Source organism: Sphaeramia orbicularis, chromosome 19 (genome assembly GCF_902148855.1).
Source record: "Sphaeramia orbicularis chromosome 19, fSphaOr1.1, whole genome shotgun sequence".
Lineage (NCBI taxonomy): Eukaryota > Metazoa > Chordata > Actinopteri > Kurtiformes > Apogonidae > Sphaeramia > Sphaeramia orbicularis.
This window is the reverse complement of record NC_043975.1, coordinates 15257650-15270451: the sequence shown is the minus strand read 5'-3', so window position 1 is coordinate 15270451 and position 12802 is coordinate 15257650. Positions and strand designations below refer to the sequence as shown.

At 38.7% G+C, this 12802-nt stretch overlaps 1 protein-coding gene across 1 annotated transcript; it reads left to right on the top strand.

Annotated features, from left to right (window-relative positions):
* The first annotated feature begins 4256 nt into the window (after nt 1-4256).
* On the top strand, nt 4257-12471 carry LOC115439631 (uncharacterized). Its single transcript, XM_030163487.1, has 7 exons — nt 4257-4280; nt 4883-5842; nt 6888-7244; nt 8421-8765; nt 8844-8939; nt 10497-10829; nt 11352-12471. The coding sequence occupies exons 2-7, from the start codon at nt 5800-5802 to the stop codon at nt 11705-11707; spliced, it is 1530 nt and encodes a 509-aa protein (XP_030019347.1). The 5' UTR covers nt 4257-4280; nt 4883-5799; the 3' UTR covers nt 11708-12471.
* The last annotated feature ends 331 nt before the right edge of the window (nt 12472-12802 follow it).

The following is a 12802-nucleotide window of genomic DNA, read 5'->3' as shown; positions in this document are numbered from 1 at the left end:
GCATCCGCACCGCACAAACTTGTAAGAAAACTTGCTCCTGATTTATCTGAGTTGGTGTTATTCCAATTTAAGTAGGTTTACCTCAACGTAACCTCACTAACATTATATATCTTGAATATAGCTATCTGCCATCTTATCTACATATTCTCCGTCCATAATCTCCGCTCCTTTGGTTGTATTTGTCTCGTCTTTATGTTATTTGTGTGTCTTAGTTTAGGTTAATAACAGTATGTATATGTATAAATCCATTGCCTCAGTTGTGCTTTGTGTACTATTATTCACACATGGTTCACTGTTCCGTCACAAAGTTCCACCACCTATGCAAGATTTCCAAATTATTGTTTTGAGTTGATTTAAGTTTAAGTGTTGGTTATAAATCTATAATAAATTAATCAATAAATCAACACTCAATTAATAAATAATTTGGTATCCAATTCTTGTTACATTCCACATGTGTTCATTCATAGTTCTGATGCCTTCAGTGAGAATCTACAATGTAAATAGTCATGAAAATAAAGAAAATGCAAAGAATGAGAAGGTGTGTCCAAACTTTTGGCCTGTACTATATGTCCTTCTGTCAATAGTGTACTGCTATTGTCTTCACAGCTGATGGTGTGTTTGTTTTTCTCTCAGATGTAAAAAGAGTAGAGGTTGAATCAGGGGTGGAATCTGTCCAGCTGCCCTGTAAATCAACCACAGCCTACCTAATGAAGGACATCAGAGTGGAGTGGACCGACAGTGACAACGACATAGTTTACCTGTATGAAAAAGGCTCTAAAGCCTCTAGTAAAGAGTACCAGATGTATAGAAGCAGAACAGAGATGGAAAGAAATCAGGTGAAAGCCAGAGATTTCAGTCTGACCCTGAAATACCCCACAGATAAAGACAACTACACCTACACCTGCACCATCTACAGCAATGACAACAAAATCCTGCTGAAGAAACGAGTGGAGCTGAAGGTCAAAGGTCAGTACTGGGCATACACAAGAGAGGTCAGTGGTCCTGACACTTTGTCAATAATGACAATGTGACAATAAGGTCTTTTACATTATGTATATTTGTTTATAAATGAATGAAGATGCTGCTTTTGGTTTCTGAAACTTTTCAATCTGGCCTCTGACCTGACAGGTTTTCAGTGCAGACTAAGGCAAAATGTTTGAATATCATTAAGACACAAATGCCCCATCCCCAGCTTTACAAATATATTTATTCACACAATCCTGATGTGTATATGATGGAGATAAGACTTTTTATAGTGATGAAATCTTAAAAGCACTTAAACCTTGGACTTGTTGACAATCTAAGATCTGACAATAAGCCTTGTTTGTGTTCTGTTTTTATATTTGTCCTTTACTTACTCCAAATAAACAGCGCCAGGGTTGGGTTATATGATGGCTGATCCCGACAGAAGTCATGTTTTTATGTGAAATTTTCCTTCACCTTTTCCACAGCTTTGTCAGGGATATATACTATTGTTTTTCTTCTCAGTTTGTCAGGTGGAGGTGGAGGAGGGGAAGGAGTTTGTGGTGCTGCCCTTCATAACCACACCTGAATCGCTTGATGGCGTCGAAGTGAGATGGTTTTACTACGAAGATGACGAATGCAAGGAGCTCCTTGTTTATCCAAAGGGTTCTGCTCAACACCATGATGATTACAGAAACAGAACAGAGATGAATGAAAACCCACTGGGATCTGGAAACCTCAGTCTGACCCTGAAAGACCCCAAAGACACTGACAGTGGAAAATACAGATGTTATGTTAAGAAAAATAATGACATCATCACAATGAAAACGGTGCTCCTAAAAGTCAAAGGTCAGTATTTAGATACAGTTCAGAGGTTATAGGTCCATCGTCTGTGGTTTATATTCTGTCTGTGGTTGGTGGTCTGTCTCTGGTTGGCAGTGGTGGGTAATCCCAGCTCCACAGAGTATAAGCCCTGCCATGTATTTGTTCCAACCACTCACTGAACCAGCCCATTTCGATCAGCACAACTCCTCATCCAGATCAGAACCCTATAAAGGGAGTTATGACACGCTTTCATGTTGCCGCTCCGGTGATCACGTGGTTCACATAAGCCTGAAAAAGTCCAAACGAACTAAGCGTTCCCATGTTATTTAATGGGAGAAACAGCAGTGAGTATGGTCAACCTCAAAATAAACCATACACAACCGTTGCGTCACTACCGTATAAACTGTTGTGTGTGTTACACTTCTGAGTAGTGGGGTTGACCACTGAAAGGAGTGCATTTATTACTTTGAAAACTTAAATTTTTGGGAGAAAGGTTGGTGTTAGCTTGGATAGACTACTTACATGAGAGGTGCTAACTTTACAAGTTCATTCATTCTGCAATTGTACTGTACTCGTAAGGAGATGGACAATTTACCATTTTTAAGTTTTACTATTATAGGACTGAGGTACAAGCAGAAAACAGTGGTTAGCTGTGAACACTGTGTGTCTGCCAAGTTCTGCTCTGATAACACACACAATATGACATTAACCAGCGGCTAACATAGCAGCTAACTTAGCATGTTAGCGTTAGCACAGAGGCTAAACTCATTAAAAACTCAACAGAATCCTTACAGGATGAGTCGGATCTTACAAATGCCAAGTTACACAAGTTTCGTTTTCTTTAACTCATGAATAATAACTTTAATGAACTTTTATTGGCAGAGCTCAGCTCTACAGCAACTCTCCTCCTAATTCGCACATGACCTCAGCTGACAAACTTGACCAAACACCACCAGGTTCAGCAAAACAACTAAAATGAAACCCACCGATAACAACATTTTACTAATGTTAACTTATCGTTAAAACTCCATAATTTGTGGTTATAGTGGTTAAATCTCAACAGCTGGACAAGTCAGCTAGCGAACTGTAGGGCTACAGCTGACAACTGAACGTAACAGGTATTTAACCATTTCATGCATGAATTATGAGAACCTTAATGGGTCAAAACACAGTAATGTCCCATCAGAGAGCAAACTTTAATTCATTGCCATTCCAACATTTATTTCAATATAAAGTAGCTCCTTCTTTTGGATGATCCCTTATGGTCCAACTAAAGTAAAAATGAATTTAAAAGTAAAAATGTGGGTCAAATTGGCTCTTAAAATGTCCCGTCAGAGAGATTTTGAATACTGTGTTTTGACCCTGATCAAGATATTTTTCCTAAGTGTTTTTATTCGTCTTTAGGCATGAAAAAAACAATGCAACTGAAATTTTTTTCTATGAACCTATTTTTCATGGAGTTGCAAAAATATCCACTCAGCTGGACACCATGCATTTAATTTTTGAAGAAAAGAAACATGTATTTACTGATATACTGAATGAAAAGTATGAAATATTTTTTTAATGCTGCTAATCTGATGTTTTGTCACATTTTAACATACTGTAATATTAGTTATTGCTCATGATAATGAAAAAAGGGGAAAAAAAAACAAACAAAAAAAAAACCTACAGTCTAATAACAATAACAAGCAAATGATTTACACTCAAACATCTTACTGCAGATCAGATTTATCTAGAACAGCAAAGTTACAGTAATGGTATGAATTGCAGTGTATAGGATGATGCATAGATGCCCACTGTGTTGGCGGATATGGAACTGAAACAATAAAATCCATGAATATACAAGAGAACAGTTTTGAATAGCTGTCCACTGTAGTGACCACTGTGCATGAAAGGGTTAAAGTATAAATTTGTACAACCCCTAACCCTAACCAAAGACAACTGAATTTACAACATGAATGTCCGCTCATGCGGGAAATACACTCGATCATTTGAAAGATGTTGATATCTGGGGGGCGCTAGTGAGCCAGGGAGCGACAGGCAGCTTTCACCTGAAGTTCCTGGGTTATATGATGGCTGATTGCGACAAAAGTCATGTTTTTATGTGAAATTTTCCTTGACCTTTTCCAGAGCTTTATCAGGGATATATACTATTGTTTTTCTTCTCAGTTTGTCAGGTGGAGGTGGAGGAGGGGGCGGAGTCTGTGCAGCTGCCCTTCATAACCACACTTGACCTGCCTGATGACGTCAGAGTGAGATGGTTTTACTACAAAGATGATGAACCCAAGAAGCTCCTTGTTTTTTCAAAGGGTTCTGTTGAACACCATGATGATTACAGAAACAGAACAGAGATGAATGAAAACCCACTGGGATCTGGAAACCTTAGTCTGACCCTGAAAGACCCCAAAGACACTGACAGTGGAAAATACAGATGTTATGTTAAGAAAAATAATGACATCATCACAATGAAACGGTGCTCCTAAAAGTCAAAGGTCAGTATTTAGATACAGTTCAGAGGTTATAGGTCCATCGTCTGTGGTTTATTTTCTGTCTGTGGTTGGTGGTCTATCTCTGGTGGGCAGTGGTGGGTAATCCCAGCTCCATAGAGTATAAGTCCTGCCATGTATTTGTTCCAACCACTCACTGAACCAGCCCATTTTGATCAGCACAACTCCTCATCCAGGTAGATGGGATCATTAGTGGAATCATCTGTGTTAAATGAACAGGTAGAACCAGAACATGGCAGGACTTTGACTCTGTGGAGCTGGGATTACCCACCACTGCTGGTTGGTTGGTTGCTTCTGGTTGTTTCTTTCCAAACTGAGCACAAAAAGTGAGGACATTTGTGTTTGGTAGATTATTTCTTTATTTTAATGATGCTTCTTGTCGATACACCATTGGAAAGCATGTGTATTTCCCATTCCAAGGAGCATTGTTAAAATAAAGAAACAATCTACACAACACAAATTTCCTTACTTTTTGTGTTTAGTTTAGTTGGTTGTCAGTTAATTGTCTTTTGTTGTCTGTCTCTAGTTGGTCGATTGCTTCTATATCTCATACTAAAGTTTCTATGTGTCCTCAGTCTCCTCTGCAGACAGAGCTCAGCATAAAGAAGAAAGACAAAGGAACCAAGACTTGTTCACTGATCCAGTTCCTCTGATGACCACTCATGAAGTCTGATTGCTCTGTACATCTTACCTTGCTTTGAAAGGACATGGAAATCCAGGACCAAAGATAAAAAATTACTACAGATAAGAGGGCAATTCATCTGTAACACTGAAATGTATTTTTTGTAATAATTTTTTTTATCACTTTATAATTGTTAATAAAATGCTGCACATTGAACTGGAAGAAATATGGAGAACCTCCGTTCCAGGAATGGATGACGGCAGTTGGAAAAGTAGCGGCATTTGAAAGAATGTCAAATAGGACGCAGGACAAGACGGAAACATATCATATGAAATGGAGCAAATACCTGGAATCTTTATATCTCAAAGACTAAAGGCTAAGAGGATTCACACTGAAAAGACAATGATCACATACCTTATGTATGTATGTGTGTATATTATAAATAGACACCTCTGTGTAGATATTTATGCTGTATGTATATATTATATACATGGATACTTAAAGTTGATGTGTGTGAGATAAAAGTCACAATATCAATATGAAGACCCCTTCTGGTTATGGGTGGGTAATTTACCGATGCTCTAATGTTAGTATTTGATGTGTGATGTGATATGTTTGGAAAAAGTTAATAAAAAATGCAAGTCATAAAAAAATGTTGCACATTTGTCTTTCTCTCAGTCACATCGTTATTTGTCAGTGAGTGAAACTTAACGCTGTGCCGCTTGTTATCACTTTCCAGCAGCTGTTTGTATTTTGCTAACAGTTGATAGGCTGTGGGGAAATTAAAACTGGCTCTGAGCTAATGTTCTCCCTGTTACAAACATAAACAAAGTCAGTTAGACGTGTGTTACAGAGTTCTGATGAGCTTGATGGAGTCCATGAATGAAGATGGACGTGTTTGTGGTGTTTCTGATTCTTGTACACGGTAAGATGATCCTCCTGATCAGACATGTGTTTAATCTTCATTTATTTCTTTGACTTTAATATGACATTTAAAGAAAGTAAAGAATATGCATCAAGGCGTAATATTAAAGACAAAATACAAACAAATGTGGGAGAATTTTTTATCTGAAGCAGAAAACTGGTGTCATTTTATTTAGATTATGTTGAAAATCTGTAAAATTTGAGCCTAAGTTTGTGTTGGAGTATGTTTGGTGATGGGATCTGGTCAGGTGTTTGCTCTTCATTTGTCTGTTTAACTGCTTCAACGTAACCTTAAACTGAAGTAAAGCATATGCATCTGGACAACAACTTTCAATGAAAAAACAACAAACAGTAAACTATGGGATCAGGTTCAATATGTAAGACTTCATCTTCAATTTGTTATTCTGATTGTGATGGAAGTTGGTTATTTGATGAAGTGACATATGTCCTTTTCTAAGTCTAAAACAGTTTGTTACCTACGTATATGGTCCTCAGTGTCAGGTGGACTGTTTAACCATTTGTTTTGAATACATTATTTGTTACCACCTTTATCATAGATTAAAATGTAGTTTTTCTGGTGTCTGAGTTTTTCGTATGTAAAGAATTTAGACCTCAGAGACATCCAAAAATGGTCACTGTACATACATCATCAAATTTGACTAAAAAGTGGTCTAGATAATTGCTGAGAACCATGTAATCCTCCCCTGAGGTGTTTCATTCTGCTTCAAGCCTTTATTCCAAAATTCCTCAGCACCCTCTGGTGGTAATGTTATACTATGTGCTCCAAAAACTGTCATTTTGGACACATCATCAAATTTGATAAAAATGGGTTCTAGATAAACAGAAAACTGTACCTTTGTTTCATTCTGATTATGTGTAAAATGTCTTAGATCTGTGTTTTGTATCAGGGTGTGTATTGTGCTGGGAGTTGCTCATTTCCTCATCGAACTCATTTCTAACTTTATAGAACCTCATACATGAACACAGTGAGGAAAAACACACTGCAAAAAACAATTTACAGTATGTTTCTGCCTCTGTGTCCTCAGCTTCCCAGCATGCACTGGCTGTTGTGGTGCAGGCGTATGAGGAGGAGCCGTCCACCCTGCTGCCCTATCAGTTTTATGACCATTTTACTATGATGCCTGAAGACCCCATAGTATCTTGGATTCACAGTGATCTCAATCCCAAAATTATCCATCAACTTAACGATGATGGTGATGATCTTAAAGAGCAGAATGAACATTACAAAGGACGCACATCGATGAAAACTAATGCTCTTGACTCTGGAGACTTCAGCCTCACTCTGAGAAAACCACAAATATCAGACAGCGGCAACTACACCTGCACCATCTGGACGGGATTCAATGAGCTGAGATTAACAGAAATACAGCTGCAGGTCAAAGGTGAGCTGATGGAGATACAAACAATTCTTCACCATTGGAAGATAAAACGTTTTTGATCGTTTTTAAATTTTCTCTGAATGTAAAGCAGCTATTGCTTTGAAAAAAAATTACACGTGCACACACACACACACACACACACACACACACACGATGAATATCAACTCAGTTCAAAATCATGCATATTTTTTTTTAATTTATGAATATGCCAAATCTAATAACCATTTCAGACTTCAGTTTTTAACATAATAATCTTAGATTTGATATTCACACTCATTGTTCATATCCTGTGCTCCTTTACTGTATTCACAACATAGTAGAATTAATACAATACATACAGTACAGTAGAGGAAAACCTTTTGGATACCCTTAAAATTTTATAAATCTCAAATATTATCATGAAATATTTGTGGAAAAATCTTTTTTTTTTTTCAAAAGGTGTGGCTGCATCAGACAGACACAAACAAATGCAAATAGTATTTTTTATTGTTAAGATAAAAATAAGAAAATAAATTCTTGATATTTTAAAAATTTCATGTCCTGGATGTGTTTCATTTTCTGCTGAAACATTCAGTTTTAACCTCAGAGGAACTGAGCATGTGCAGAAGAGAGCATGCACGTTTGGAGAACGGAACAATACTGAGCAGATTTCAATGACAGGAGTGATTCTTAATGTAATATATCACAAATGCATGGGGTGAACAAAACCTTTCTTCCACCACTCTATAATCTAAGGAGGTGTGGGACTCAAGTCTCTCATTGTCTAGTTCGATGTTTATCAAGGAAATTACCCACAGTTCTGAGCGTTGTAATAATAAACAGAGGTTTACCAAGGGAAGTCCTGTACTCAGTTTAAGAGAAATACGTCAAATATTTAATGCATTTATACGGCACGATTGAACAAGTCTTGCGGCTCAAAGTGCTGTACAGGATTAAAACATCAATAAAAAAAGAAAATGACAATAAAATGTAAAGAACAGTCAAAAGATTATTGTTTTGGTGTTGTCAAGGTAACATCATATAATAATTCCAAATAGTGTTACATTTTTTATGAGTTTAGGTCCTTACAGCCTTTCACATTCTATGATTTACCAGTTAATATCAACAAAAGTCTGTGATGGTTTAGTGACTGAAATTTGGCCCTGGACTGCTGGATATTATGGGTTGTTCTTCTTCCAGATGATCAGAAGGTGGTGGAGGCAGACGAGGGGGTGGAGTCTGTCAGGCTGCCCTGTAAAACGTCACCTCATCTGCCTGAAGACACCAGAGTGGAGTGGACTCATTTTTACTCAGAAAGGGTGGAGGTCCATGTGGTCCACGTGTATCAGAATAAGAGTGATGACCTTACAACACAGGACCGGTCTTATTGTGGACGCACAGAGATGAATAAAGACCTGCTGAAAACTGGAGACCTCAGTCTGACCATTAAATATCCCACAGACAGAGACAGAGGAACATACATCTGCACCTTCTATGTGAAAGGAGACACCATGGAACAGAGAGTAGAGCTACATCATGTCATAGGTCAGTACTGTAGACACAGTTTAAAGTCAAAGTTTGAACAAAGGAAGCTCTAATAGAATGTTTTTCTGTCATCCACAGAGAATGTTCCATCCTGGATCGTAGTTGTTCCTACTGTCATTGCTGCTGTACTTATCATCACTGGATTTGTCTTATTTTATATTCAAGTAAAATCAGGTGTGTTATTCCACTACATCAGATGCTGTTGTGGTCAAACACACACGACCCAACTCTCACACACTTCACAGAAAACACAAAGAAAAAGTTTTCACACATATGTTGGCGGTAACTTGTCAAGTGAAATGAAAATCACACCTGTTGTGGTTCCAGGTTTGTTAAACTGACCCATGAGTCACTGCTAATCTGCTACAGCTACGAGGGTCACACAGGAGTGTGTCAGACTATTGTCCAACACTGAACTAATGTCCACTGTTCCAACATTATCATGTTATTCATTTCTCCATGGACTTTAAATCAGAATCTATGAACTTAGCCTGGCTGTTGACACAATATTAGATTGAAAAAGCATGAAGTGTAAGTTCAATCAGGTGCTTCCACTGTCATAATATGTTCATGTAGTTCTTTCCATTACCTGTAGTTATGGCCAAAAAAAGTGTTTTTAGATGTCACAACCTTATTGATCTCTGATTTTGGATGGGAAAGATGAGACATATTTAGTATTTGGTGCATGTTTGCTGTAATTTTGACATTTGGCTTTGATGATTAAAGAAGAAATGAGATAAAAGAAAAACAATTCTTTTTTTTTCATTCAGGATTTGTCTACATGACAGACTGTAGAGCTGTTGTAAATGGACCTCACGTGTCTCAGCACCTGAAACTTTTACTTGTCTTACAAAATGATAATTTACCTAATGGTAGATCTTACAGATGATGTTATAATTTGTCCGTCTACAGATAAGATGGTAAAGATCATCACAGAGATCATCTGATTGTTATGAAACCAACAGTTTTCAAACGTGGTTTCACTATCCAGCCCCAGTAGTTGCTCTTTGGTTTAGACCACTGAGGAGCCAGACAGTAGGAAAGGTCAACAACTAATGTCAGTACACACACACACACACACACAGTAGTTTACATGATTTCATTCATCATATTCAATAAAACATAAGGTGGATATAAACAGATAAACATCTAAGTCCATCTTCACTCTGTCTTTTCTCTAGACCCCAGTAGAGGTCAAAGGTCTCTGCTTTAGTAGTTAGATACAGTTGCGGAAAAACTGATTAGACCACCCTTGTTTTCTTCAATTTCTTTTTCATTTTAATGCCTGGTACAACTAAAGGTACATTTGTATATAATATTTGTTTATATTGTAAACAAATATAATGATAACAACAAAAATAGCTCATCAGAATTTAATTTCAGAGCTGATACCTAGCCATTTTCCATGGTTTTCGTGATAATAACCAAAATCACTTCAGTTCTTAACCTCCTAAGACCCAGGAAATTTCAGCAAAGTACAAGTTGTGAAACTCTTGTCTAAAAATGTGGACAGAAAACCTATCAGCTATGGCATTGTACGTGTTGTACCATGTTTTCTTTTCTGTCTTTTTTAGTCAAATGATACACACAGGCGTTAGTACCTGATCACATAACCATTATTTTTGATGACTTTTGATGGTCTAATAATTTTTTTCCACAATCGTATGTCCTGCTGTCAATAGTGTACTGCTATTGTCTTCACAGCTGATGGTGTGTTTGTTTTTCTCTCAGATGTAAAAAGAGTAGAGGTTGAATCAGGGGTGGAATCTGTCCAGCTGCCCTGTAAATCAACCACAGCCTACCTAATGAAGGACATCAGAGTGGAGTGGACCGACAGAGACAACGACATAGTTTACCTGTATGAAAAAGGCTCTAGAGCCTCTAGTAAAGAGCACCAGGCTTGCAGAAGCAGAACAGAGATGGAAATAAATCAGGTGAAAACCGAAGATTTCAGTCTGACCCTGAAATACCCCACAGATAAAGACAACTACACCTACACCTGCACCATCTACAGCAATGAGAATAAAATCCTGCTGAAGAAACGAGTGGAGCTGAAGGTCAAAGGTCAGTACTGTGCATACACAAGAGAGGTCAGTGGTCCTAACACTTTGTCAATAATGACAATGTGACAATAAGGTCTTTTACTTTATGTATATTTGTTTATAAATGAATGAAGATGCTGCTTTTGGTTTCTGAAACTTTTCAATCTGGCCTCTGACCTGACAGGTTTTCAGTGCAGACTAAGGCAAAATGTTTGAATATCATTAAGACACAAATGTCCTTTCCCAGCTTTACAAATATATTTATTCACATAATCCTGATGTGTATGTGATGGAGATGAGACTTTTTATAGTGATGAAACCTTAAAAGCACTAAAGCCTTGGAATTGTTGACAATCTAAGATCTGACAATAAGCCTTGTTTTGTGTTCTGTTTTTATATTTGTCCTTTACTTACTCCAAATAAACAACGCCAGAGTTGGGTTATATGATGGCTGATCCCGACAGAAGTCATGTTTTTATGTGAAATTTTCCTTCACCTTTTCCACAGCTTTGTCAGGGATATATACTATTGTTTTTCTTCTCAGTTTGTCAGGTGACGGAGGAGGAGGGGAAGGAGTTTGTGGTGCTGCCCTTCATAACCCCACCTGAATCGCTTGATGGCGTCGAAGTGAGATGGTTTTACTACAAAGATAACGAACGCAAGGAGCTCCTTTTTTATTCAAAGAATTCTGTTGAACACCATGATGATTACAGAAACAGAACAGAGATGAATGAAAACCCACTGGGATCTGGAAACCTCAGTCTGACCCTGAAAGACCCCAAAGACACTGACAGTGGAAAATACAGATGTTATGTTAAGAAAAATAATGACATCATCACAGTGAAAACGGTGCTCCTAAAAGTCAAAGGTCAGTATTTAGATACAGTTCAGAGGTTGTAGGTCCATCATCTGTGGTTTATATTCTGTCTGTGGTTGGCAGTGGTGGGTAATCCCAGCTCCATAGAGTATAAACCCTGCCATGTATTTGTTCCAACCACTCACTGAACCAGCCCATTTTGATCAGCACAACTCCTCATCCAGATCAGAGCCCTATAAAGAGAGTTATGACACGCTTTGATGTCGCCGCTCCGGTGATCACGTGGTTCACGTAAGCCTGAAAAAGTCCAACCCAACTAAGCGCTCCCGTGTTATTTCATGGGAGAAACAGCAGTGAGCATGGTCAATCTCAAAATAAACGACACACAACCGTTGTGTCACTTTGGGCTGGGTAAAAAAAATCGATTTAATCGATCTTAGATCGATCTCATTTTAATTTTGCGTAATCGATTAATAGTGGATGAGATCGATTTTTCAGAGCAGGATTGGGAGTACGCGGAACCGGGGGTGGCTCCATCTTGCGAACCCCTGGGGAAGACTTGGTCTCACTCTCGAAAAAGACGCGGAGGGGAACACCCCTCCTCTGGAGGTCCTCCGGCCTCAAACTCGAACCCGCAGTGTGAAGGAACTGGCCGCCCAGCGAGTCGCGCAACCCAGTCATTGTTGGAATAATAACTTGGATCCATACTATCACCTATGGCTGAGTATGGAGTTAGAGGAATAGTAAAGCGACAATGTCCGACTGCTACGCTACCGCCCCCAGCCCCGCTCCCCTCCGACCAACAATCACCCCCACCCTCCCACCCCATGTGTAGAAGCCTCCAGCCATAAAACAGAATAAAGATGACAAAGTCTGTTCTTCAGCAGGGACGAGATCTCCCTGTGGCCTGTGGCTTACTTCCGGTGCCTTTGGCACCTCGTCTGCGGCACTTCCGGTGGCTGTGGCACTGCTGCCAGAGGTGCCGGTGCCTATTGCTCACTATTTCTGTTGCCAGTGGCTTATTTCCAGTGGCTGTGGTACCGCTGCAACTGTTCTATTGGTAAAGAGCAGTTTACAATGGCTAGCGCATCATACAACTATACGGACGTTCAAGCCAGGCATGAAGTAAATGTGTTTGTTGGTTATGGAATGGGAGTCAGGCTAATAATGCAGACGTA

Bases quoted from the DNA above. Each gene is read 5' to 3' on its own strand.
- LOC115439631 (XM_030163487.1), top strand. From the start codon at position 5,800: ATGAAGATGGACGTGTTTGTGGTGTTTCTGATTCTTGTACACG. The intron at 8,766-8,843 runs GTCAGTACTGTA...TGTCATCCACAG, and splicing joins AGAGCTACATCATGTCATAG to AGAATGTTCCATCCTGGATC. The intron at 10,830-11,351 runs GTCAGTACTGTG...TTTTCTTCTCAG, and splicing joins AGTGGAGCTGAAGGTCAAAG to TTTGTCAGGTGACGGAGGAG.